General features: G+C 44.0%; 1 protein-coding gene across 1 annotated transcript in view; it reads right to left on the reverse strand.

The window, feature by feature from the left end:
* Nucleotides 1–1906: 1906 nt before the first annotated feature.
* Nucleotides 1907–27653, reverse strand: part of CHRNB3 (cholinergic receptor nicotinic beta 3 subunit) — a 59287-nt gene continuing 33540 nt past the window's right edge. The window contains exons 5-9 of the mRNA XM_057303367.1: nt 20156–20307; nt 19057–19101; nt 5001–5110; nt 3894–4776; nt 1907–2041 (exon numbers count right to left, since the gene is read on the reverse strand). Coding sequence (XP_057159350.1) covers nt 1907–2041; nt 3894–4776; nt 5001–5110; nt 19057–19101; nt 20156–20307 — 1325 coding nt within the window. The remainder of the gene's footprint in view (nt 2042–3893; nt 4777–5000; nt 5111–19056; nt 19102–20155; nt 20308–27653) is intronic.

Below are 27653 nucleotides of genomic sequence, written 5' to 3' on the forward strand. Positions count from 1 at the left end.
AAATAAAATCTTAAAAAAAAAAAAAAAAGCATGGCTATTACAAGAAAGACAAGAGGGGCGCCTGGGTGGCACAGCGGTTAAGCGTCTGCCTTTGGCTCAGGACGTGATCCCGGCGTTATGGGATCGAGCCCCACATCAGGCTCCTCTGCTATGAGCCTGCTTCTTCCTCTCCCACTCCCCCTGCTTGTGTTCCCTCTCTCACTGGCTGTCTCTATCTCTGTCGAATGAATAAATAAAAAATCTTTAAAAAAAAGCAAAAACGAGAAAGACAAGAGGTACCAAAATGCTGGTGAGGACATGGAGAAAAGGAAGCCCTTTTGCACTGTTGGTGGGAATGTAAATTGGTACAGTCCCTATAAAAAAATGTTATGGAGGTTTCTCAGGAAATGGAGAATAGAACTACCATGTGATCCATCTGCTTCTGGGTGTGTCCAAAGGAAACGAAATCATTTTCTCAAAGAACTACCCGCATTCCAGTGTTCACTGCAGTATTATCCACAATAGCCAAGGTATGAAAACAACCTGTGTCTGTTGATGAGCGAATGGATCGAGAAAATGTGACCACACACACACACACACACACTGGAACATAATTCTGCCTTTAAAAAGACAGAAATCTTGTGGTTTGCAACAACACAGATGAACCTGGAGGGCATTATGCTAAAAAGTGAAAAAATCCAACAGAGAAAGACAAATACCGCATGGTTTCAGTTATATGTGGACACTTAAGAAAAAAAGTCAAACTCATAGAAACAGTAGAAAAGTGGTTGCCAGGGGCTGGCGGGAGAGGCTGGTAAAAGGTATCAACTGTCAGTTATAAAATGAACAAGATCTGAGGTTCTGACACACAACATGGTGACTAGTTGATCAGACTACATTGTATAATTAAAATTTGCTGAGAGTAGAACTTAAGTGTCCCCCCCCCCAAAAAAAAGAGAGAGAGAGAAGAAGAAGAAAAAGAAAAAAGAGAAGAAACAGAATGGAAAGCCTCGAGAGTACTGTTGAAACGGATTAGATTGGATGCGGCGACATAAAAACCCCTCAGCAAAGAATGTTCGGTACCTGTATTTTCTAGGAAAAGATAATGGGTGTTAATGACTGCACTCCCAGTACTCGATGACGTTGTTCCTACTGTCAGTTATTCTGATACGGCCCTTTAAGCAAGCCACACCTCACAGTGGGTTCTAGTTTCAGCATCAGAAAACCTTTCTAATGTTATGAATAATCCATGAATACCACCTGCCCGAGAGATCACCACAGTCAAGAGAGACTATTTTCAACAAATGCCGTGTTTGTGGGGGGTGGGGAGGGACTTGGGCAGCACGCATCTTGGAATCTTCATGAAAACAAGCATGCTGTGCCAGATCTGTCCCACCAGGGCAAGTCCCCAAATGGTGGTTGAGATTTGTTCACACACACTCACTGCTGTAGCAGCACGACATACAGCCAGTTTGCAAACTCAGGCAAAACCACCAAGGACACCAATAGACGCAGGAGGCCCAGGTCGGGGCACACAAATAGCTTGACCCGGAGACCGTCTTGAATCCCTGGGGGGTGTCCTCAGCAGGGCCTCAGTCCAGCTTCTGGGGGGCATCGGTCCAGCAGCCAGCGACACTCCTACTGCGTCCTGGCTGGAGAGTCAGGCCTGGAACCTACGACTCCCTGACGTCTGGGGAAGCCCAGGCAGGGGCCTGAGGAGCTTCTGCTTTATTTAAACCAAACTCGCTCCAGTGGCAACCACGAATCTACTGAAGGCAGACCCGCATTTGCCAATGTTCAGTTTCCCCGAGTCCCACGTGGGCCCTTCCGAAAAGCTCATGTACTTGGATACTGTATGGACATGTAGCTGGAGGTCAGTTCTAAGGTGTCATTTTGTCTTTGTGGTATTTTAGATGGCTCTGGATCGCTAGTGGGAACTATGGAGCCACATCCTCAAAGCAGGAGTAAAAATCAGAACCGAGCCTGTAACTGACACGACCAGAAAGAGCCACAGAAAGATTCGGTCCAGAACTTGGGCTACGAATTTCCAGTCTTGTACCACCTGCAAAAGAGAAAAAGATGCCTTCCATTCAAGATGCAGGGCAACTGTTCTGAACTCATTTCAAGGGACTGAAAAAGACAAATACTCAGATGTATAGCACTTCAGTTTTAAAAACGCACTGAACATATCCCCGCAGTGTCGGCTCAAATTCTTCCCGCGACCTCACCAGCAGGGCGAAGAGGAAACAGCCTGTGAACACTGTCATCAACGTTGAAGATATTCAACAGAACAACAGAATCAGGTTTGTATTTGTGAACAATTCGATCAAAACGGGAAAAGCCTGATTTTTACATACATACAAAGCCAGTATCTCTCACCACGCTCTTCCTGATATTACATAGGAAACAAGTCACAAACTTATATGACCCAATATGACAAGCCTCTCTTCCTCCACTCTGCATGTGGGTATGGCTGCTTCATCTCTGGAATGCTGGGAAACTGCCGAGGAGAGAAGTGATCAGGAAAGGACAGCAATCCGCGAGGGAGGGGGGAGACCGGGTCCCTTTGGAGGAAGGGAAGTTGAGGGACAGTGGGCAGCACGCTATCAGAACAAGGTCGGAGCAGGAAGAAGTTGAGAGGTGTGAAGGATAGGGGCCAGTTCTCTTTCGAAGGAAAAGAAATGTCCCGTTTCTATTATATGGGGATTTTATAAAGACAGACCCTTACAGGAGTTCTACAGGGGACATAGGGACTGATGGAGAACCTGAATGCATTCTGCACACATAGAGGTTTAGGAATAAAACTTTGGGGGAAAACCACAAAGAAGACACATTGAAATGTTTTAAAGTGTCAACCTTAAGTAGTGGGATTATTAATGATTTTAATTTTCTTACTGATACTTTCAGTATTTTCCAAATTCCTTACCTGATAAGGTGTTACTTTAATAATTTTTAAAAAGGCTATTTGAATCTTTGAATTAGAATTTTTAAAGGATGTAAAGAAACAACCACAAACAACCCTAAAAATAGCCGAAGTGTTTTGTCTATAGCAGCATTTTTCCTAATGCTTTAAAAATGTTTTTCAGTGGATGAAAAACACAACGAATAGTAAGAGAGAATATACTAGGTAAGTGTCCAGATAAAATACAGAAGGATAGGTCTCTAAAAAAATTTTTTCGGCACATGATGTGATGAGCACTGGGTGTTATACACAAATGATGAATTACTGAACTCTGCATCTGAAACTAATGATGTACTGTATGTTGGCTAATTGAATTCAAATAAATAAATAAAAATAAAAAATTCTTTCATAATTTTGTTTATGGGATCAACCTCTTGGCACTAATTTTCACTGATTTTAGAATAAAGTACTTGAACGCTATAAATTGGTCTCTACCTTGTTTCAAGCACAGGTACGATCTAAGTCCACGACTGTCTTGAGTCTGAAACCTGCACTCTCGCCACACTTTTTTTTTTTTAATCTGTAAGCTAAATTACTATGCCCTTTTCCCTCACCAAAATATCTGTTGGAACACTATATTTTTATATTAACCCCCAAATCTAATTCTGTTTTTTTATTTCCAAATACTACAGATAGAAATAACCATCATCGCACTAAAAATGAGAGATACATAACCAGAGACCAGGATAACCAACTTAAAATGTAGAATTAAATTATTTTAAATAGAATCATGTCTAATTGTAAGGAATGGTCCTTAATCGACTTCACTTTTGTTCCTTCTGTTTCTGTGAACTGCTTCCTAAAAATCCATAGTAAAATTCTTAGTCATGTCAGGGCTTGCTTAACATTTTACACATGGAAAGCAGAGAGCTAATAGCGTCACATTTAAACAACGACAGCATCTTGTTGTAAAGAGATAGGAGAACGTTGGGACGAACACCAATGTACTCACCTGGTTGATGAAATGCTGCTTCTTCACATGCCTTGAAATGTATCGGATGGACTCAGCGGCCTTTTCCAAGAAAGCAACAAGAACTGCTTCTCCCTCGCTCACCCGTCTTTGTTTCCTTTTTTCTAGAGCTTTCCCTTTCACCACTGGTTGACTCTCATCTTTATCTGGGAAAGAGTAGCGATCCACGTGGTCCTTCATACAAAGCAATGCAGGAAGCTTTTGCAGAAACAGGGTCTTCACCCAGGGGGCCATGGGGTGGTAAGTGGAAGAGGATCTGTGGTGAACGTTAATCACGAAAACAGTCACGATAATCGACAGGGTCACGAACACCATGATGAACAGCAGGTACTCCCCAATGAGAGGAATGACTTTGGAGGAAGAGGGGATTATTTCCTCAATGACCAAGAGGAACACCGTCAGGGAAACCAGCACCGACGTCGACAGGGACAGCTTTTCGCCCTCGTCGGAGGGGAGGTAGAAGACGAGCACGGTCAGGAAGGACAGCCCCAGGCAGGGCACGATCAGGAAGAGCGTGTAGAACAGGGGCAGGCGGCGCAGCACGAACGAGTAGGTGATGAACGGATAGGCGTAGACGCCGTCTCTCCTGCTGCCCTTCAGCCCTTTTGCGTTGAGGATCTCCCATTCTCCGTTATCGAAGAAGTCCTTCCGGTCAACGTTCTCATTGATCAGAACGAGGTCAACCATGGTTCCATCGTAAGTCCACGAGCCGAACTTCATGGAGCAGTTCTGCCGGTCGAATGGGAAAAACGTGACATCCATGGTGCACGAGCTTTTGTAACTGGCGGGAGGCGTCCAAACGACGGTGCCGTTCCATCTCACGATGACTTTGGTCATGAGGGAGCCTTCGAAACGGCCGTCGGCACTGTGGTAAGAGAGTCGAACACTGATGAGTCCGGTCTTTGCCCTCCCCTCCCTCTACTAGTTGCATTTATTATTTTCCTACTGCAGAGTCAAACAATACTTCAGAAAGGAACAGTTCTCCTTTATCCTCAAAGTCGTACATTTCTCTTAATTATTTTGTCAAAGTCAGGCTTCTCCATCTCTAGTCCTAATCTGACCAGTGTATTTTTCTTCCGGGATACTTACTTTTCAAAGAGAACTATGTCAGGAAGCCAGAGAGACTCTGATGGAACTTTAATTGAACGAATTCCACCGTATTCATCAGGATTCCAGCGTAATTGGTAGTCTGTCCATTCCTGCATCAAATGAGCATACTGTAATTTTATTCTGAAAATTCAGTGTGTTTGACTTTGGAATCTTCAAGTTTATGTTAATTTACCAATCCAGTATCCATTTTAGAGCTTATGCCCCTGTACCTGTGCTTGCTAGGCTTCTCAAGATACAGGCTGAGCCAGCCTGGCCGCTGATCTTCCCAGGCCCACAGAGCCATCCTACCTGGGATTTCCAAAATTGCCATGTATCTACCACCCAATGAAGAGTCTCAGCAGCAAACGCCACTGATTTGTGATCCATTTTTTCAGTCTATTTTCTTTTTTTTTTCAGCCTATTTTCTCTTAAGAAGCAAAAGATGGATCTAACTCAGTATATTCTAGGAGAATTGGTCCAGTAATATTTTAATCTCATGATAATGGGTACAAACAATTTTGAATATCACTCAAGTGTCTTGAACAAACATCCACCCACTATGGTAATCTAAAACATCCAGTATCCACTGACTAGTCTTGATGACATTACAATTTTAATCCAATGAAAAAATATTTTCCAGGAATTTCCTTTTAAGTTCTAATCTGAATTTATCTTGTGACCACCCAATTACAGTTTTAAATTATGTTCCTAATATTGTTAGCCTCCAGATACTTACATATTTTTCCTCATAATAGAATGAAATCATTTAGCATGTTTTACAAGGGCTAATGGACCCAGATTAACAAACCTGACCACTAATTGATTGGATTATGAAGGTCAAGAGGATGATGTATGGATGATCCAATTACAGCAGATGTGGACTTTCTTAAAAAGATTTGGGTTCAGAATCTTATGAAATCTGACCTGAAAATTAAATTCTTCTATCCCACTGTCCCTCATGAGGACAGCTGAGTAATGCTGTAGGATAATATTAAATGACATTCCAGAAAGTTTGAAGGGTGTGCCTAATATGACCCTTCCTGTCATTAAAAAATCAGGAGTCAGCAGATGGGTAACGGCACTAGATGGTAAAGTACTGAAATATGCTTCATGCCTGAAAAAGTATGAGATCGTACACCCCAGATGAGAGTTGTCTATCCTAGACAATATTTGTGAGGCTTGATCCTTGAAAAACAAATTGAAAAGGATATGGGTCATTAGAAAGCTGCAGTCTAAAGGATAAAAGATTGCATGCCTATTTATGGAAAACCATGCATTTGAACATTGACAGTGTAAGAGCCCAACTAATAAAGTATTTACCATGTTTACTTGGTACTCACAGGCTTCTCTTTTTTTCCTCCCTCCTCTGCCCACTTTGAAAAGCAAATACATTTTCCTTCCTATGAATAATTTGTCTCCTCCTAAGGAGACTTGTACTACCCGTAGCAGGTCTGAATCCCAGAAATGTTGAATGGAACTCAGAATAGAACTTTTTGTTTGTTTCGCTTTCACTTCTTTTACTTTCTTAAAATTGACATACAATAAAATTCACTCTTTGTGTATGGCTCTATATGCAAACAGTTGTATGATCACTAACACCATCAAGATACAAGGGCAACTCTGTTGCCTAAAATGTTTTCCTTGTGCTGCTCCTTTGTAATCAACTCCTCCCATCCCCCACCCCCTGGCAACCAGGATCTACTTTCTGATCCTGTAATGTTGCCTTTGGTCATATAAATAGAATCGATCATAGGTTAGAGAGCCTTTCGATCCTGATTTCTTTTATTTATCATAATGCATTTTAGATTCTTCTATATTAGTGATTTGTTCATTTTTATTCGTGTGTAGTATTCTCATCTATGAATATACCACAATTTATTTATCCATTCTCTGGGTAGGATATTTGGATTCTTCCAGTTTTTAATGATTACAGATAAAGCCACTATAAACCTTTTGTGCAGCTTTTTGAGTGAAAAGCGTTCTTTTCTTCTCTTGGGTAAATACCCAGGAGTGGGATGGCTGGGCCATATTGTAAGTGTATGTTCAACTTTATATGAAACTGCCAAACCGTGTCCCAGGGTGGCCGTCTCATTTTGCATTCCCGCTAGCAATGTGTGAGAGTCCTAGTTCTTTAGCCTCTTCTCCAGTACTTGCTATCGTCTCATTTTTAAAATTTCGATGATAAGAGTTCTGGAATGGTACCTCATTACGGTTTCTAACATGCCTTTTCCTAATGACTAATGATGTTGAGCATCTCTTCATGTGCTTTTTGGCCACCCATACATCTTGTTCGGTGAAGTGGCTGTTCAAACTTTGGCGTATTTTCTAATCAAGCGGTTTGTTTTATTACTGAGTTTTTAGACTTCCTTATATATTCTGGATAAAGGCCCTTCGTCAAATATTTGATTTGCAAATAGTTTCCCACAGTCTGTGGTTTCTTTATTCTCTAAATGGTGTCTTTCACAAGACAGAAGTTCTACACTCGGATGAAGTTTATTTTACCAATTTTATCTTTTAGGAACTAAGTCATATCTAAGAAATATTTGCCTAACTCAAGGTCACAAAGATTTTCTCCCATGTTTTCTTCTAGAGATTTTATAGTTTTGGGTTCTACATTTAAATCTAAAATCCATTTTGAGTTAATTTCTTAATTATGGTGTGAATATGGGTTGACGTTTTTCAGTTTCTTCGCATATGGATGTCCTATCGTTCCTGTACCTTTTGTTGAAAAGACTAAACATTCTCCATTGAATTACCTATACACATTTGTCAAAAATCAACGAACCATAAACTGTGTGGGTCCATTTATGGGCTCTTTGTTCTGTTTCATTAATCTGTGTCCCTCCTTTCCCCAGTACCACACTCTCTTAACCCTCATCACTTTCTAGTAAGTTTTGAAATCCCGTAATGTGAGTCTTCCGACTGTCTTCTCCTTTTCCAAATCGTTTCAGCTATTCTAATTCCTTTGCTTTTCTGCATACATTTTTAAGTCAGTTTGTTGTTATCCATAAGAAAAATCCTTCTGAAATTTTAATTGTGATTGCCTCAAATCTATAGATTGGTCTGGGGAGAACTGACATCATAATATTGAGATTTCTGACCCAGGAAAATCATTTCTTGCTCCATGTATTTAGGTCTTTGATATTTTTTAATCAGTGTTTCGTAATTTCAGCTTATAGACCCTGCACATATTTAGTTAGATTTATACCTAAGTATTTCCTGTTTTTTTGATGTTATTGTAAATGGTACTTTGAAATTAAAGGAAAAAATCAAATTGTTCATTGCTAGAATATAAATAATTGATTTTTTTATATTGACCTTGTGTATATCCTGTGACCTTGTATAAGCACATTTAATTTTAGGAGCTTTTTTGGTAGATTTTCTACATAAACAATTACATCATTTACAAATAGAAAGTTCTATTTCTTTTTTTCCAATCTGAATGCCTTTTATTGGTTTTTTTTTCTTGCTTGCTTTAAGTCACTGGCTAGGACCTTTAGTATGACATTAAATAGGAGTGGAAGAGAAGATATCCTCGCATTATTCCTGGTCTTGGGTAGAAACATTTAGTTATTCACCATTAAGTATTATGTTAGCTGTTGATTTTCATAACTGCTTTTTATTTGATTAAGGAAGATTCTTCCTGGGGCGCTTGGGTGGCTCAGTTGGTTAAGCGTCGGCCTTCAGCTCAGGTCATAACCCCAGGGTCCTGGGCTCCTTGCTCAGCAGGGAGCCTGCTTCTCCCTTTCCCTCTGCCTGCCACTTCCCCTGCTTGTGCTCTCTCTCTTTCTGCCAAATAAATAAAATTTTAAAAAGAAAAAAAAAAGGGAAGCTTCTTCCTATTTCTAGTTTGCTGAGATTGGTTTTTTAAAGATTTATTTATTTATCTGAGAGAGAGAGCGAAAGAGAAAGAGTATGAGTGGGGAGAGGGCAGAGGGAGAGAGAGGAGAGAATCCCAAGCAGATTCCCCACCCAGTGTGGAGCCCCACACTGGGCTGGATCCCAACACTTTGAGATCACGACCTGAACTGAAATCAAGAGTTGGACGCTCAACAACTGAGCCACCCAGGCTCCCCAAGGTTTTTTTCTTCATCACGAATGGATCCTGAGTTGTATAAAAAGCTTTTCAGCTTCTATAGAGACGATTACGTGATTATTCTTTAATCTCTTAATAAGATGAATTACATTGATTTTCTTTTCTTCTTTTTTTAACCCAACATGGGGCTCAAACTCAAGATGCCAAGATCCAGAGTCACATGCTGTACCGACTGAGCCAGCCAGGAGCCCTATATTGACTGATTTTCAAACGTTGAACCAGCCTTGCATTCTAGGGATCCACCCCACATAGTCCTGATGTATTACAGTTTTATATAATAGTTTTTCTTCTTATATAAGGTAAAATAGGTGACCTCTGCCTTACAGAGAATAAGGATGCACTGGCCAGGAGCGTGTTGCTCTAACGGTTTTCCTGATGTTTGAATTCAAATAAGAACACAGTGAGGTTTCCTTGAGAAAAATGAAAGCAGTGAAATAGATGGCATGTACCCTTGTGGTTTTGCTACTGAAGCATTTTAAAATAATATGTTTGTAGATGTAAAAAGTACATTCCCATAATTCACCAAATCTCTAATACAAGTCTGGGCTAATTACGAGAGGAAAGCAACCCATATATTCCCCTCTTGGCAGTGGGAATATTTTTCTTTGGGAATGTTTATATGATGATTTAATACAACTGCAGCATACATTAAAAACACTATTTTGTGGCTATGCTGATAATAAAAAAAAATAGTAAAGTATAAAAGTTACCGAGTGCTGGTGATGTGCAAGGCATTGGCCTAAGTGCTTTGTATTTATTAATGCTGATTTCTTCAATAACCTACAAATGACCTCTCATTGGTGCTGTATTAGATGAGGCACCCGTGGCTCAGAGAATTCAAGTGCCTTGTCCCAGGCCACACAGCTGGTCAGTAGAGAAAACAGGATTCAAGTCTGCTGCATGTGACTGGGTATGCCGGGCATCACAACTCCAGGAGGGGCCTTCCACATCGACTAGGACGTGAAGGGCACCCCCTGGAGGTGTGCCATGGTACACCAAAGCCACACTTTGCACTCTTTTCCCTCTTCATGCTACCTTACAGTGGAAAAACTTGTGGCTTAAAATTCTTCATAACGTCAGTTGTTTGACCAAGCTTTCTGTGGCTCTGCTCTCAAGGATGTTTCCGGGCTGCTGATTCTTATAAGGTTATTGACTCTGTACTCGGGCTAAAACAGTAGCTTATTCTATCTTTTCCTCTGTTAAAAAAAGAAAATGAAGACAATAACAACAGGAAATCTATTTGGCCTTAATGGTAAAATATCTGTACCAAAGTGGAGGAATTATCCAAATAAGCATGTTACATTGTGTCCAAGTTCATGGACAAACAAGGGGAGAGAAATTACGGATGAAGATGAACTGTTAATAACAGGAGCCTTTGGCTGACTTCCACTCAGGCAAGGTTTTGTTTGAGAAGGAAATGGCATGTCAGGAGTTCTTTATAGAAAGAGGAGAAAATGAATTCAGAAATAAAGTGGAGACATACTGCCTGCTGCCTCAAGTTCACCTGCCTTTCTCCTGGTAAGAGCACCCCAGTTTCCTCTTGGGGAACCACTTTACTGCATAGTCACCTACCAGCTATGGGTGGATCTGACTCTTGCTCCTGCCCCAGAAATGGGGCTGCGCCTCACACCTGCCCACTGTGATCTTCCAGGACGGCAGGTAACCACATGGGAAACAGTGAGATAGCATGAATCTTCTGGAACCACTGGAAAAGAGGCTGGCCATTCTCTCTCCTGCTGAACGTGAACACAGGAAGCACTTTGAGGCTGAAGCTGATACAGCCACTTTGCTGCCACTAGAGGAGGGCTGAGATGAGAATGGGGTCACCTGGAGGACGAGGAGCCCAGAGACACACAGAGGGAACACCATCCCTGGGAGTATTGCTTGAGCCCCCCGATCAAGCTGCGTGTAACCCTGGCCTTGTCCCTGGACTTTCCAGGCTGTGAAAGACAGTATGTTCTGTTTTTGCTGAAGCCAGTCTGGGTTGGGTTGTCTGTCGTGCGCAACTAAAAACTTCTCAGCCGATCCTGGGAGAATGTGAGTAGATCTTGAGTAGGTGGTGGGCCGCCGGCCGGCAGGCAGTGAGCCGCAGGGACAGACTCCGGCGGACTGGCGGATTGGCGCTGGCTCTGTCTTGAGTGGACAACGTTGGTGAGCTCAGCCACGGAGTCCAGTCGCACACTTCCTCCGTTTGGAACGTAAAGATTGCTGCAACAACACTGCCTGCTTCTTGGGTCCAGTTTCCTCTGTGCTGGAGGCACAGCCGGCCTTTCCCGCGCCTGGTTCCACGCTGCAGGGAAGGTGGATGGCAGCCATGCTAGGGCTTCTGCCTTCTTGCAAATGCCAGCAAACACACAGCTGGTTTTGCCTGGTTCTAAGGGAACCAGGGCAAACCCTAGGGTGTGGGGCTTTTCGGTCAGGAAGACCTCCAGACCTCCAACCACAGTATGAACAGCCGCGGCCCTAGAGAACAGAGTGGTGGTGGTTTATTGGGCTTACAGTTTGGGGGGAATGGAGACATTCCACAAGTACGAAAGGCTTATGCTCACACGGAACACGTCGCTGCTGCCCTGTACTCCTGGCCTTGTGGTCACTGCTCTGAAGGGGATGCAGTTTGGGTGTAATGGTAGGGAACAGCAGGGTGGACAGGGAAGGTAGTTCTGAGGAGACAACCTCAAAAGCTGAGACCTGAAGGGTAGGGAGGAGCAGTGAGTGGCGGTATGTGGTAGGGGAAAGGAGGGGGGCTTGGGAAGGTGCTGGGGCAGAAGTGAGTGAACAATGAAGGAGGGGTGCATTGAATCCTCAAGGAGGACGTAAAGAAATCTAAAGTGATTTAGGTTTCATTCCTTTTTGTTTTGTTTTGTTTTATTTATTTATTTGTCAGAGAGAGAGCGCACAAGCAGGGGGAGTGGCAGGCAGAGGGAGAAGCAGGCTCCCTGAGCAGGGAGCCTGATGCGGGACTCGGTCCCAGGAGTCCCTGGGATCATGACCTGAGCCAGAGGCAGATGCTTAACCAATTGAGCCACCCAGGCCTCCCCTGAGTTTCATTCCTAACCAGTAAATAGAAAGGAGTTAGGTGTGACTTTTGGTCAATGCTGCTTACTTTGGAGTACCCAGAAGAACAAAAGCACTAAATTGGAGTCAGAAGCCCTGAGTTTCCTACCCATATGGTCCTTTACTGGTTGTACTCCTTTGTGAGTTATTCTTCTATAACCAGACCTGGGGAATCAGAGATGTTCTCCCTGACACATCCATCCAGAGGGGTTTCCTGAATTTCAACCAACATATGCTCCCTCACGATGCGGACAGAGCCCCATGCCCCAGGACGACAGCACGTGCTACGTCAGAGTGTCAGGGTGAGGGTTCAGAGCCCTTTCCTCTATCTTGCTAAGGAGCTCTGAGACTTTCTAGTCACTTCCTGTTCTCCCTGAAACCCTGGGGACATCTGGAGACTAATCTCCTGTCTCTCCCCTCTTCAAGTAAGAGATTAGAAATAACATCCTGTGTTCCTATAGCCTGCTCCGGCCAAGCTTCACAAAGCCCTTTACAAACACCAGCTCTACCCTGAAGCAGTGCCTGGGTGGAGAGCTGTGTCATTGCAGTAAACGGGAGAGCACAGGATATGTCAGGGCCAAAGAGCAAAGTTAATCTGTGACTAAGAAAAAGAATGGAAAAATAGGTTTTTTAATTCTGAAAAGTGCAATTCCTATCCATATCATACATATTCCCTTAAAATTGTCCTTTCTTACAGACGTTATCTGAAATATCACTCATAAATGTCTAGCTATTATCCAGAACCAAATTTCATTTAAACCTAAATCAAAGACTTTTTTACTACAAAAAAATTCTTCTAGTTTTTCTTAGTTTAATACTAAGACCGAAAGATAGTAAGGAACAAGTAATGCTTCGATTTATAGCCTCTGGGACATCCCTGGGATCTTCGATGTTCTTAAAATCAAGTGTGAAATTCTTTTTTTCCCCTAAAGATCTTATTTATTTGAGAGAGAGCGAGCGTGAGAGAGCACAAGCAGGGGGAGAGGCAGGCAGAGGAAGAAGCAGGCTCCCTGCTGCGTGAGGAGCCTGATGCGGGATGCGATCCCGGGACCTTGGGATCATGACCTGAGCTGAAGGCAGATGCTTAACCCACTGAGCCACCCAAGTGCCCTCAAGTGTGAAATTCTGAAAACAAGTTAATGTTGATTCATTTTTATCTTAAAGGCAACAACATGACATATTACATGTCTCATATTCCCATTATAACCGTGAGTTGTCAGGGCCAAGAAATGGGATTTGTCATTAAGGGTGAAAAAGCCTCCAAAGGTGGCAGCAGGAAATGACATTTGTTGAGTCCCCACTACGTGCCAGACAACGCAGCAGTCGCATTCACACACGATCGCATTGCACCTCTTAACAGCACTGTGAGCTAGGCATCGCCTCTGTTTTATAGATGAAGAGACTAAGGGTCAGAGAGCCAAATGACTTGCCCAAGTTTACACAGCAGGATTTCTGATTCCTAACTCCTAATTCCTGCTCAATTCTCACTCAGCGTCCACCAAACTGGCCTCCTGTGCTGAGGTCCGAGTGAGGCTAGGAGAAGAAAGGAAACTAAGGCCGGAGATACATTCACAGACTTGTAGGTGCCATTGCAGGTTGTGGGAGGTACTTAGACTTTGGGAAGATCCCCCAGACCTTTACAGCCAGGCCGAGGCTTCCATGGCAGGTTTGTTTCTGATTTCTCCTCCGAGACCAGCACCAGGGATCTAGCCTATGAGGCCTGCATATGTTTGCTGAACTTTTTGTTGATCTAAAACGGGAATCAGCTGTTGGAGAAACAAGGCTGCTTTGAGATGTTGGCCTTGGCAGACGTTCAGGCAGTTTTATCTTCCTCGGGAAAATGAAGGGGATAGGATAGCAAAGTGCTCTCAGCTACAGTGAAGCCGGATCACTCAGAATCTTGCTGTCTTATTGGTGTCTACACCGGATGGTGCCCAGCCCAGCATCTTACGCAGTGCTCGGTGCTTGTGCCCGTAGTGCCCAGGAAATGCTTGTTGAGTGAGTAATTTTGACATCTGCTGTCTTAGTGATTACTCACATGATCGTGTCTAGGCCAAGGGTCCAATGCTTTATCATGAAAGAAAGCGTGGTTTCATTTCCCATTCGCCTTTAAGCTGCTCGCAGTACAGTTTTCCTAACCTTGAATGTGACGGAGCAGAATCTCGGTGGCGAGGCATTAAGTACTTTCTCATGTAGTTTTAGTGAGTCCGTGTTAATAATCTATTTATGATTTATAGGGTTTTGATTACCCTCTAGAAGTAGGAAGGAAGAAGACAAACGAGTTTCCAAAATAAAATCAATAAAATAAAAATAGCTCTACATAGAGGACTTTCTCAGGATGTCACTAAATTTATGCTCGATAAAGGTCTTTGGTTAAGAGGACGAAGGAAGAACATCTAAATAAAGCAGAGGAGAACTATGGAAATAGAGGGTCAGACGGAAGAATTGCATTAAAAAACCAAGCATCTCAGTCGCAGAAACCACGTAGAACATGTTTTTGTTCCAAGTACGGAGGGTTTTATTCTCTCTGTGATGTGACTCAGGAACATTTTTCAGTGTCTGGGCAGCAAATGGGAAAAGAACAGGTTTATCGTTCCTGTCTTTATTTTGACAGAGGCATACGGGGCGGCTGGGGAGTTCCCATAGGTTTGCTCTGGTGTGGGAGCTTTGGGGAGTTAGGTGATTGGAAAGAATATACAGTTCACAACTTCTCTACCTTTTTGGCTTGTGGAACGTCTATTGACCCTGTGAGACCTAACTTAAATATCTCCTTCCTCGGAAGCTTCCCCGATTTTCTCCCTGCTCATTGTCATTTTGTAGTGACACAGTACTTATGCAGATTTGCCTTATGGTGGTTATCATATTATAGTCGTTGTTTACACAAGAAACACTATGTCCTCTCCTTGAAGGCAGGGCAATTTACTCTTCACAAACCTTAGCAGAGGGGCTGACACTCAGAAGGCTCTCAATAAACTCTGTGGAATGAATGGAAGATGGAGTGAATCCTTACTTCATTCTCTCCGAAATGCCTTTCTAGACCATCAGATATCCCAGAGCCTGAGGGACCAAAACCTTAGAAGACAAGGACTAGGAAGGAAGTAGTCTCCGCAGGGACGGCACTGAGCGGGGCACTGAACATCTTCCATCCGCTCCCTTGTCCGAGGCAAGGGAAGGATTTCTTCATGGGAGCCCAACTTCACTTAACAGTGCCTAACCTTGGACAAGTGACTCCGATTCTCCAATGTTCAGTTTTCTCATCTGCAAAGTGGGGTCCTAACAGAACCTACCTCACAAGGTGGCTGTGAGAATGAACTGAGTTCATTCCTATGACACACCCAAGCAGAGCAACCCAGCACTTAAGTCCGTGGTCATTAACTCGTAGGTATTATTGTTAGCTACTCTAAAACCGAGATCTGTATAAAACACCCATGGTTTTTCACGTCAATTTTTTCTTGTTTTTAGAAGCTCTTTTCTTTGAACCTTTATCATCTCTTTTCTTTTATCCTTCATCTTTCTTTTACCTTTTTAGTTTTAAAAAGCTAAGGGCGCCTGGCTGGCTCAGTCAGTGGAACATGGGACTCTTGATCTCATGGTGGTGGGTTCGAGCCCCATGTTGGGTGTAAAGATTACTTAAAAATAAAATCTTACAAAGAAATAAAAAGGTACATATACATCATATGATGGAACTCAAATGCCTTCTATTCCATGCAGCCCTCCCTGACTGCCACCATGCCACCAATTCATCTTTCTTTTTTTGCTCCCACACTCTTTGTGTCCTGTGCTCGCTTCAGCAGCACACGCGCCTCACTGTTTGTCCCATAACATAGCATGTACTGACTAATACTTATCATGACATTTGCACTCCCCATCCAATCTGTGTGTGCAGAATAGCTTTGATAATGTTCTCTGTGGTTCCATGAAGTGTACAGAGGTTTCTCCTACTTTGGCTTTTCCACTGATTTAGAAGCAGGGCTTGATGGTTAGTGCAGAGACTGGGTATGGAGAGAAGGCCCTAAACGGGGAAACCCAGAGTCCAGCCAGATGAACTCCTGGACGCCTCGTCTCTGTAAACAGGGGCAGTGTGATACCTGCTGTGTGAATTCAGAGTGTTGAGAAATGTACATGAGAGAAGAGAGATGACAACCTTTTGCAAATTTGATGCAGTGAAAGTCTATTATTCTCTGGCTAATATAAAAAAGACAAGAAATAACAAGTGCTGGTGAGGATGTGGAGAAAAGGGAACCCTTGTGCACTGTGGGTGGGCATGCAAACTGGTGCAGCCACTGCGGAAAACAGTATGGAGATTCCTCGAAAAATTAAAAATAGAACTACCCTATGATCCAGTAATTCCACTGCTGGGTATTTACCTAAAGAAAATGAAAACACTAATTTAAAAAGATACAGGTACCCCTATGCTTATTGCAGCATTATTTACAATGGCCAAGATACGGAACCAGCTCAAATGTCCATTGATAAATGAATGGGTAAAAAAGATGTGGTATATATATATATATATATATATATATATATATATATATATATACAATAGAATATTACTCAGCCATAAAAAAGAATGAGATCTTGGCATTTGTGACAACATGGATGGACCTAGAGGGTATCGCGCTAAGTGAGACAAATCAGACAAAGACAAATACCATATGATTTCACGTATATATGGAATTTAAAAAACAAAACAAATGAACAAACAAAGAGGCAGAACAGATCCACATACAGAGAACAAACTGGTGGTTGCCTGAGAGGAGGTCAGAGAGGGATGGTCAAAATGGGGGGGGGGTAGGAGATAGACTCTCAGTCTGGAATGAAGGAGCCACAGGGATGAAAGGTACAGCACAGGGAACGTAGTTATTGGTATTGTAATGGCATGTAGGCGACAGATGGGAGTGACACTTGTGGTGAGCACAGCATGCAGGACAGACTTGTTAGAGCTCCGTTGCACACCTGAAAACTAATGCAATATTGGGTGCCAACCAGACTTTAATGAAAAAAAAATCTATTATTCTCATTACTTCTAAAAAATGGGAACCTAAGTCGTCGAGGTGGGTTTTTCCAAGCATTGGCTTGCCCTACTCCTATGGGCTTCTCTTGCTCTGTTTTGGGGCCTGGAGATGTTTAGGTTTTGCCTCTGTCTTGACCTGGAGGCCCTCACCAGGCCACTGTGATTCCAGTGGCACAGCTTAGCTGGAGGTCATTTCCACAGTTGTAGTTAAGTTCTGAGGAGCCGCGGCTTGTCACCCACGTCTACCGAAATGACGTCATGTTTTCAAAATCTCAAGCAAAGTGAAAAGCGCCAATATGAAAGGCCAAGAGTCCCTGGACCACTGTTTTGTGAGAGAGTAATAAAAGCTAATCTCAAGGAGCAGTTGCAGAGGATGTGTGTGTGTGTGTGTGTGTGTGTGTGTGTGTGTGTGTGTCTGTTAGCTTCCTAAACCCATTTGCACTTTAAAAGCTTTTATTCTCTCCCCTGCAAGCTCAAATACAGCACCTCGTACTGATTTTTATTACCTCAAAATACTTCTGAATTCCACAACCTCTCAGCTGCAGAAGTGGGGTACATCACTGAGGAAGGAGATGGGTATACAGAAAAATATGTTTATTTGAATTGTATTTTTCTATCTACATTACCAGCTTATTATTTTCTCCTGGACATCTTTATGTGCAAGTAAAATAATACACAGATCCATTTCGTAACTTGCTACCATACCTACCAGTCAAAGAATTGAAGGATTAGAGAGTAGTAAAAATGATAATAATTCTGTGACTCTGACCAAAGTTTTTGGGTGGGAGAAATATGACACGAAGGAAGCCCAGGGAAGCTCCCTACAATCTCGGTCCACTGTTCCTATAAACCCTTAGCAGAGCTGAACGATGTCTCGGGAACCTGGATAGGTATTAACTTATTTCAATACAAATGAACAAAAAACATTATGTATGTATGTTAAAATTCAGTGAGATATTTAAGATCCCTCACCAGGAAGATTTTAAGTCTATGGGAGGTGAAGCAATATCTGGACATTCAGGAAAAAACAAGTAAGTGCTGACGATGACAACAACAAAAAATAAGGAGACCAAACGTCTCACTTCCTATCAAAGAAGTGCCAGTATTTTCTCCTTTACATCACATGTGCAAAACTGGGCTTTGAAAGGTAGTTTCCCCTGACTGCTCTAGGACAAGCTGCTCTGAACGGACGCTTCGGTTTTAGCTGACAGGCTCCAGTCGCGCTCAAAGCAAGCTCTCTAAGCAGAGCTGAACCCGTTCAAAAATGCCTTTTTAGTTATTTACTTATTTATTTTTAATTTATTTTTAAAATTATATTCAATTAGCCAACATACAGTTCATCATTAGTTTTTGACGTAGTGTTCAACGAGGCATTGGTTGCATATAACACCAGGAAAACGTATGTTTCTTATTTTGTTTCAGGCTTCACTTTGTTCTGAAATTGATGATGAGAGGCCTTCTGTCCTCCCTGTTTTCTCTTTCTAGGGAGCAACGGGAAAGACTAGGGGCAGATTCCTCCCACGGAGGACCAGTGGGGATGAGGGAGAATTTAAGATCGCTGATTGCTTTCTCTAGTTGCTGTACTCTAGCAGGGGCAGGGGACGTAAGCGGCACTCTGGAGCTCCCCCCCCTCCTCCAAGTAGCCAGGGAGCAGTGCCCAGGCCTCGGTGTCAGAGTCCCTCCACACATGCCTCCGAGCTTCCAGGACTGGCTCTCCAGCTCCCGCAAAAGATAAGTAAATAATAGACCCTTCCCAACCATTCCCAAATATCTCCCCGAGGAACCCAATATGCTCTGTAAAATAACTGTTATTCAAATGGGTGTCTTTCTAAATAGAAAAGCATGGCAATAATCAGGTTAGCGGATATAATGCTTGGGTTGACAGTTACCTGTTTGAGCCACACATTTGTTGTCATCAGCTGATTCTTTTCATCCTAAGAAAGTGACAATTAGGAAGAGGTAAATTCAAATTAAGCGAAGTTGTTTTTAGATTTTTTTTCTTTTGTCAGAAAGACCTCTCTGACACATACATTTGAGGTATTCAAAGTGTAAAGGATTCTCAACTTAAGCACAGTTAAATGGCATGGGATCCTAAAAAATTATGCAAATTTGCTTAAAATAAAAAATGATAATTAAAGCAAGTAGCAGTTCATTGTGGTGATATTTATCTAAAATTGCATAACCCAGAAAGCATGGTAAGGTGGCAAAGCAGAATGACTATCAGCGAAGCCAGAGATTGGTTTTGCATGATTTTCTAGAAGGAATCCTTGGGCATTGAGTCAGCTGGGGGTAGAGGGTGATCCTGTGAGTGATGGGGCGGGAGATTGGGGCAATATGGGAGGATTATTCTGGAACTCTGGGGACCACGGCAGGATGACTTTGCAGAATGGGCTTGTTAAAGTTCACTGATCTCCCCGGATTGCAATCATGGCAGAAGTGGGGACCCCACAGGAACATTGGCAGAGAACGTGAAGGTATGGGTGGGGCAGGGGAACATGTGGGGTCCTGAGTGCATTCAGGAGGGTGATGGGGTCGCCAGGCACTCACTTGGGAGCCACCAACATCATCTGCCTTCTCTCCCTGCCAGCACCCCTGAAAGCTCTCACGCAGTCCCGGTGACACCGAATCAGCCTGGGGGCACCGAGGAGCCCTTGGCTCAGTTCTCCCTTCTCTCCCGCCCCTCGCTCCTGGGTGCTCGTCCCGGTGCCCAGCCAGCCCTCCAGGGGCAATGCCCGTCCTAGCAACCACATCGGCCCCCCGGCAAAAGGTCCCACACAGACAGCGCGGCAAAGAAAATTTACGCCACAACACTTCTCATTCCTTCCTCGGGTCATTTCACGGGCCTCTTGGGGCAGATTTTCTCTCACAGTAAGCTATTTTTAAAATGGAAATGGCAGACATGGGGAAAGAAAGCAAAATAAAATCTTAGACTCACAAACAGGTTAAGGAATGCATGTTCTTTTCCGCTCCGCGCCAAGGATTACTCACCACATCTACCAGCTGAGATATTTTCAATCCGAAATATACTTTTATGGTGTCATTAGAATTTAATACAGGGCGAACCCATTTCTGATAACCTTGGAATAAGTGTCTGAGGAGGGCGTCTTCGCTTTCGGCTATTGAGCTGAATCCTGCAGCGGCTGCAAAAATCATGAGGGGAACCGAATTAATGGGAAAGGCATCGTGGCTGGTTTAGCGTCCTACAGCCTGAAGCTTCATACAGTCTACACAGCCTAGTGCAGCAAAGGCAGCTTTGAGTGTACAAGGTTCTCGAACCGTTCTCCGTGCCCACAACACACGGCTGAAAGCAGACCCAATGCTTTATCCAGAGCTTGACTCTGTCACGGGATTTTCCCATCATGACATCAGCACTTTGACCCCAAGAATCCCCTACGCTACCCGCTTACCTCTCCCTCACATCTCACCTGAGTTGCCACCTCCTCACAGACACCGTCTCTGCCCACGTGCGACTGTCCGCCACCGCGCCCTATTGGCTCCATCCTGTCCCTTGCCACACTGTGTGGTGTATTTGGCATTGTCTATCCCTCCCCTGAGCTCCATGATGGCAGGCACAGTATCCGTTTTACTTGCTGACGTTTTTCCAGCACCTAGAACAGTGCCTGCCCACAGCACATGCTCATTTTACATCTATTTAGTGAATGGAATGAAAGGAATATGTTGGAGCCATTTTCCACACATATCCATTGAACACCTACTGCATCCCTTGTGCCGATTGTTCCCTTGCCTTCTTTCTAAGGAAGTCTTCCCTTATAAAGACCTTCCCTGGTCAACAACCAGGTGCTAACACTCTTCTCTACCCCTATATGTCTGAGAGCTTAAGACACACCCTAATTTTAAGCTTTGACCCTCAGGCTGAAGAAATGGTTTAGGAATGCAGTCTAGAGATAAGTTATGTTTCTTTCCAAAAGCGTTATGCTATCAAATTTAAAGCAAGGAAGCTTTGTTGTTGGTGTCTTGAATATAATCCAGCTCCTCTCGTGGTATATTCAGCACCCTATTCATTCTGCACTGCGTGGTTTACCAAAGAAAACCTTTTTTCCCACTGAGAGACACATGATGGGCAGTGATCACATGCAAGACACACCCCGAAGTTTACGCAATCAAAATGCAGATTATTAGTAGGAAGAAGAGCCAACATTCCTTGCGTGTGCATAGACCTTCGCTTTACTAAGGGAGTAGCAATGAAAAATCCACTCTGTTTTTAAATGGAAGTATAATTAACGTCCAGTGTTACATTAGTGTCAAGTGTGCAACATAATGACGCAACAGTCCCACACACGACTCCGTGCTCATCACCACAAGTCCAGTCACCATCTGTCACCCAACAACGTCATTACCACCTTATTGACTATATTCCCTATGCTGTACTTTTCATTTCTGTGACCTATGTATTGTGTCACTGGAAGTCTGTCCCCCCAGTTACAAAATAAGTAAATTGAAACCCACTCTTAATGCTCCTAGGGCTGAACAGAGGTGTCCATAAAATGGGTTGCATACTCGGGCTGCCCCCACCCTGTTCTCTAACTCTCTAAAAAGCATATTAAAGTGCAAATGAGTGATGGAGAGAGCTGTAACTTATGTTTGTGCTTAGTTATTTAAAAAGCTAACTGTTCTCTCGCTTTGCTACTTGAGCTGTTCTCAGGGAGCAGAGCTATGCTAAGGAGCAGGTCAGCTGGGCGGCCGCCAGGACAGCACTCTGTAAATGCCCTAAAACCTTACTGGAAGTGTAGGGGAGGGTGGGAGTTGAAATTCCCCGAAGCCTTCTGAGGGACGGGCTGTTCACTTGCTCAGGCTACACTTCACAAGTTTCCCTACCCCACATCCAGTCTTTACTTCCTCCCAAATCCATCGCAACTCTGATTATTTCCCACCATCCCCTCTGGTCCCACCCAAGTCACAAACTCCATCATCTCTCAGATTCGTGCACGGCTTCCTCATCGCTTCCACTCTTGCCCCCTTTACAGTTCATTTTCTGCTCAGCTCTAGAGCCATCTCTTACAAGCGGGAGAGATTATGTCACTTCCTGCTCAAACCCTCCTCATGGCTTCCCATCAAACCTAGAAGAGACATCTCACGTTCTCACCATGGTTTCTCGGGCTGTGTATGGCCCCTACCCTCTCCCACTCCTCCCTCAGCCCTCCTCCCCAGGGCCTCAGGCCCATCTGCTCTTTCCAAAACATGCCTGTGTGCTTCTGTTTGGGGCAGTCTCTTGCCCTGTAGAGACCCCATGACCCCACGCTCATTCCTTCATTTTGTCCCATCTTTGCTCACCTGTCATCTCCTTGAAGAGGTCATTTTGGGTTACGCAATCTAAACATCCTCCTCACACTTTATCCCCTTGACGGTACTTTATCTTGCATTGGAGCACTTGGACATGTCATATGTGTTGTTTATTGTCTGTCTGTCCCATGGGAAAATGGCAGCTCCAGGAAACCTTCCTCACCGCTGCCTCCCAGCTCTGTGGGGCTTGGCACATCATGGTTGCTGAGCCAACACCTGTGTAGCAAAGCAGTGAGCTACTCAGCTTCTGTTTGCTGAGTGGTGTTTGGAGATTTTGGGCCAGAGCTGAATTGCTCAGGAGAAGAGAGAGGCAGGGAGGCCACAGCTGTCCTCCCCCTGCCTTCCCCTGTGCGAGCAGCCCTCCAGTAAGGAGAATATTGTTTCCTGGGAACCGTGGCAGTGGCTGCTGCTTTCCTGCTCAACAGCCTATTTGCCCTTTCTTTTTCAGTAACAGGTGCTAAATTTATTCAGGATTGCATGGTGCCAGCCTAAAATGTTCCCTTCGCAGTCTCCCTTATAGTTGGGGATGGCCATGTGACCTACACATTGGCCACTTCGGAGACAAACAGAGCCAGGGGGTGAGGTTGTAGGAATACTGTGGAAGAGGACAGACTCGGTCCAACCTGCACCTTTCACTTTTTGGCTTTCAGCCTTTGCTCTCTTTCCAGCCTGGAGCTGGAACACAGTATCTAGGGATTTGGCCACACAGGTATCTCACACAGCCTGATGAAAGCTCCACACATAAGAAAGAGAGACGGAGCATGGGTCCCTGAGAGTGCTATAGGACCGCCAACCAGCCCAGGACTGCCTGCCTCCAAATTTCTTGGTGTGTGGGAAAAGCAACCCTCCTTTTGGGATAAATGGTTATAGCCATTGTTACATACATCTGAGGGCAGTTCTAGCAGCTAAGCCACAGAGCCCTGCCCTTCTCCGAGAGCCCCTGTGTCCCAGTTCAGGCCAGTGAGAACTAATTACTTACGACACCATCTCACAATGGATGGAGACACTCCAGGAAGGCTGAGAGCAACTGCGTAATGTCTGAACCCACACACACACACACACACACACACACACACACACACACACGGACTTCTTAGTTTGGACAGCCCTGCCATTATAATTCTGGACTTGAGAGAAGGTCCTGAGAACAGACACTGTACTTTTGAATTTCCTTTCCTGGCAGGACAATTTTACTGTCAGTTTGCAGGGAGTTGGAGTTGCACATCGGGAGGGACCTTCTAAAATGCTGACCTTGACAATTCCCAGCACTTGCGACTTTCAAAGCTACACGCTCCTCAGGGATGGCTGGATCCCTGCTCTTTGCCGGGATCCAAAGGGATATAAGCAGATCTGCTCTCTCAGGGACCGTTGTATGTTTTACCCACTTTGGCCAATGTCAGAAGGTGAGCTGCTGTCCGAACTGAGGAACAAAACTCGGAAATCTGTACTGACAGTGATGGACTGAATACCTAAGTCCCTTCAAATTCCTGTGCTGAAGCCCTACACATCCTCCCCCCCCCCCCCCCCCCCCCCCGCCGCCGCAGTGTGACTATCTTTGGAGAGAGAGCCTGTAAGAACATAATTTAGGCTAAATGAAGTCATCAGCATGGGGTCCTAATCCAATCGGACTGGTGTCCTTAGAAGAAGTGGAAGAGACACGAGAGAGTTCTCTCTCCATGCAGGCATGAGGAAAAGCCAGGTGAAGACACTGCCAGAAGGCAACTGTTTCCAAGCCAGGAAGAGCGTTCGCAGCAGAAATCACACTTGCTGGCACCTTGGTCATGGATTTCGAGCCTCTAGAACTGTGGGATAATACATGTCTGTTAAGCCACACAGTCTGTGGCGCGTCGTTACGGCAGCCCGAACAGCCTAGCACAAATCTGTATTGCTCAAAACAGGCCTGGCCTCCCAAAAAGGCCAAAGGTTTAATGCTTTCTGCCCAGCATCTTCAACCTTCCTCGACTTCCCCAAATAGAAGCTGAAGTCTTTGATGTTATTGGAGCAGATGCAGAGGATAGCCCTAGAAATGGCTCTGGTTTGTCGTTCCTATAAAACAGAACATGATAAGGAAGGGAAAGTGTGTCCACCATTGATTCTTTGAGGCTAGGGCCTCAGTAAACACTCGATGATGTTTGGTGAATGAGCAAATGCGAAGAGGCTCTAACGGCACCTGCCATGCCCACGGGAAGGAGGCAGAGTGAGCCCGGCTTACTGCTCTAGAGAGTGTAGAATCACCGACGTTCTCAGGATTTCCAGGACAAGCGGTCTCTGTTTTAAGGAATAAATGGATTTTTGAAAAGTTGTGTGTAAGCCAAATTTTTGCAAATGGCGTTGTATTTTAAACAAATTCAACAAGACCGGTGTTCTAAGCTTTATCTCAGCAATACATCGACAAGGTGAGAAGCTGCTCTCAGTAGATGAGAGACTCCCTGAGGGGGTGCTTGCCTTCCCAAAGTCAGCTTCCGGAAGGGGAGGGATGGGAGAGCATTTATACTCATAAATAATTTCAGCGTGAAAGAGGAAGGACAAGTGAAATGATGAAGAAGTGAAGACAGTGGGAAAGGACTTCTAAGATGATCTAAGCCCCTCATTTTATAGACGAAGATACTGGGGTGCATAGAAGGGCAGTGACTTACCCAGGGTCAACCCAGCTAATCCGTGGTGGGTGTGTTTTTCTGACTCCCAGGTTGTTGATCTTTCCACCAGCTCATCCTTGGACGATTGAGGAGACAAAAAGACTGTTTCCTATGCTGTGGTCTCCTTAATAAAAACTTTTAACAATTCCTGTGTATGGACCCATATTTATTGCTTTTGCTTTTTTTGTTGCTGTGTTGTTGTTAGCGTTGTATTTACCAAAAATATTTCACTGCTATTGAAAGCAATCTATCGCCAGGAAGAATGATATTCTAAAACCAGGTCACAGATAATGTTTGGTGGTAGGGAAATGGTCAACGCTGGTGATGGTGTCCCGTAATCCTACTCTGTCTCCCTCTGCTGCAGCTGAGCTTGGCCCCGAGGGCCTCTTGGATAAGCACTGTGCTCACTGTCTTTGGAGGTGGACACCCAATGCTTTACAGTGGGAGCAAACCTGTTTCAGACTTGACCATGGTCTCCTCACATCTCCTTGCATTAAGTCCTGCTTTGCACCCCCTACACACACACACACACACACACACACACACACACACACACACACAAACACATTTAGTCTAATGCACATCTCCAGAGGATGTGTGCTGGCTATTAAAGCTTGTCACCATTTCTTTTGGTAGAAAGGAGTTTCATTGGTCCCCTAAATCCCAAGTCTCCCCCTTTCTTCTCCCCTCCCTACTTAATCTTTGTCTCGTTTTCATTTTGTCAAAATATTTGTCTTGGGACTACATAAGCAACTCCACAGGTGGAGGACAAGAAGAGGGAGGACCAGAGGGAGAGCACATGCAAGTGATCAGACAGACGGAGAGCTCTCTGCCTGATTCTAGTAATTTCCTCCATGTGGAACTCATGCTGGGAAAGTGCTCTAGGAGGGAGCTCTGCTCTTGGCTCTGGACGCTGAGTCTCTTGCCAAACTCGTCACTGTTAGAACGAGAATCCAACAAATATTTATTTAACATTGAAAGCCACTGGACTCAGATTTAGAGACATGAGTTCTGGTCTTGTTTCCAAACCAGGCGATCTTAATTAAGCAAAGCATTTAACCTCTCCCGGTAAAAATAGAATGCGGATGATCGGTAAGCCCTTACCAACTCACATGCCCTACACTGCTAGGATTTCATGCCCATGAAACAGCCGCAAAATGTGACCTATTCGTGCCCGATATTTGTTATTCTGAAGACATAAAAAAGAGGCGCTGTTTAAGACGTACCATTGATTGGAGAACTTCACTCCTGGCTGCTATTTACTACAACAGAGGAGGCACTGGGTGAGGTGGCTAACGCTATGCAGGGATTCGACAGGACCCACTGACCAGGAGGAGGGTAGGACTCTCTCAACCCCTGAAAGTAGGGTCATGAGAGATTTGGATGAAGTACCCAGTACCAGCTTGAGACAAAGAAATTTTTCCTTGGAACCTACAACTTGAACCTCTAGCCTCGTTATTCTTCTTGCCCATGTTTCCTTTCCTTTCTTCACGCTCTCAGACCTTCTGCTCTCTCCTCACCCAATTATCAAAACCCACTTTCTGCAAAATTTTGACAAGTTCATGCACTCTGAGGTATACATAACTGATAAGACTTAATCGATGACAATTCTCATGCTTATTTATGGTTTTATTGAAGACAACACCATTGTTTGCCCGTAGCTAAGAGAGTAAAGAAGTAATCGAAGACTTTTCAACCTCAGCAAACATGGTTGGGAGAGACACGTTTTTTGTTCTGACACCTTTTGGTATATTTCGGTTTTCTCATTCCATTATCACCACCTTGTCCAAAAAAAAATCATACCACAAATATGTTAGCTTCTGCTGTCAACACATAGAACTAGCCCTCAGGGTGAAATACATAATAAATATTGAAGATTCTTGCTAGCGTGAGAGTTTATTAGAATGACTTCGGTTTTTTCCCTCTTGCATCCCCCACGCTGGAATCATTCCTAGGATACAGTAGATCCTCAGTAAATATTTATCGAATGAGTAAATACATGTCATTGTGTGGTAAGAGTGATGGGAAAATGAGTAAGATATAGTCCCTATTTCTGGGAGCAGACACAAACACACAAAGCATGAATTAGCAACACAAGAAATGTCACAAGGCCATACTCAATCATCCTTTCCACCAAAGCCCAGAAATCTAAAACTGAGGGGTTGCCCCTTGTAATTTGGAAAAGGTAGTTTTGGGTAACAAAAAGAAACTATTTTTTTTGCAAGGAGTAGCAGAGTTAAAGAACTTAAGGAAAGGTGGTACAGATCTGAAAACAGAAATAGACTTTAATGGATCTAGAAATGCTCACAGATGTGAGAGTGACTATAGTATTGATTTATTACAGATCTGTGACAGACACAGCACAGTACACATTCCCAAGCCCTTGCCCTAACTGATGCAGAACGAGCACCAGGCTCCCTTCCGTTCCCAGTTTTCTTATGTAACCATTGCTGTGCAAGGAAGAGGGTGCACGGATGAACGGAGAGGGTTTACGCAACCACCCCTGCTAAGCAGTGAGACGACTTCCCTGGGGAGAGGGTGGTAAGAAT

Source organism: Ursus arctos, unplaced genomic scaffold, assembly GCF_023065955.2.
Source record: "Ursus arctos isolate Adak ecotype North America unplaced genomic scaffold, UrsArc2.0 scaffold_27, whole genome shotgun sequence".
NCBI classification, from domain to species: domain Eukaryota; kingdom Metazoa; phylum Chordata; class Mammalia; order Carnivora; family Ursidae; genus Ursus; species Ursus arctos.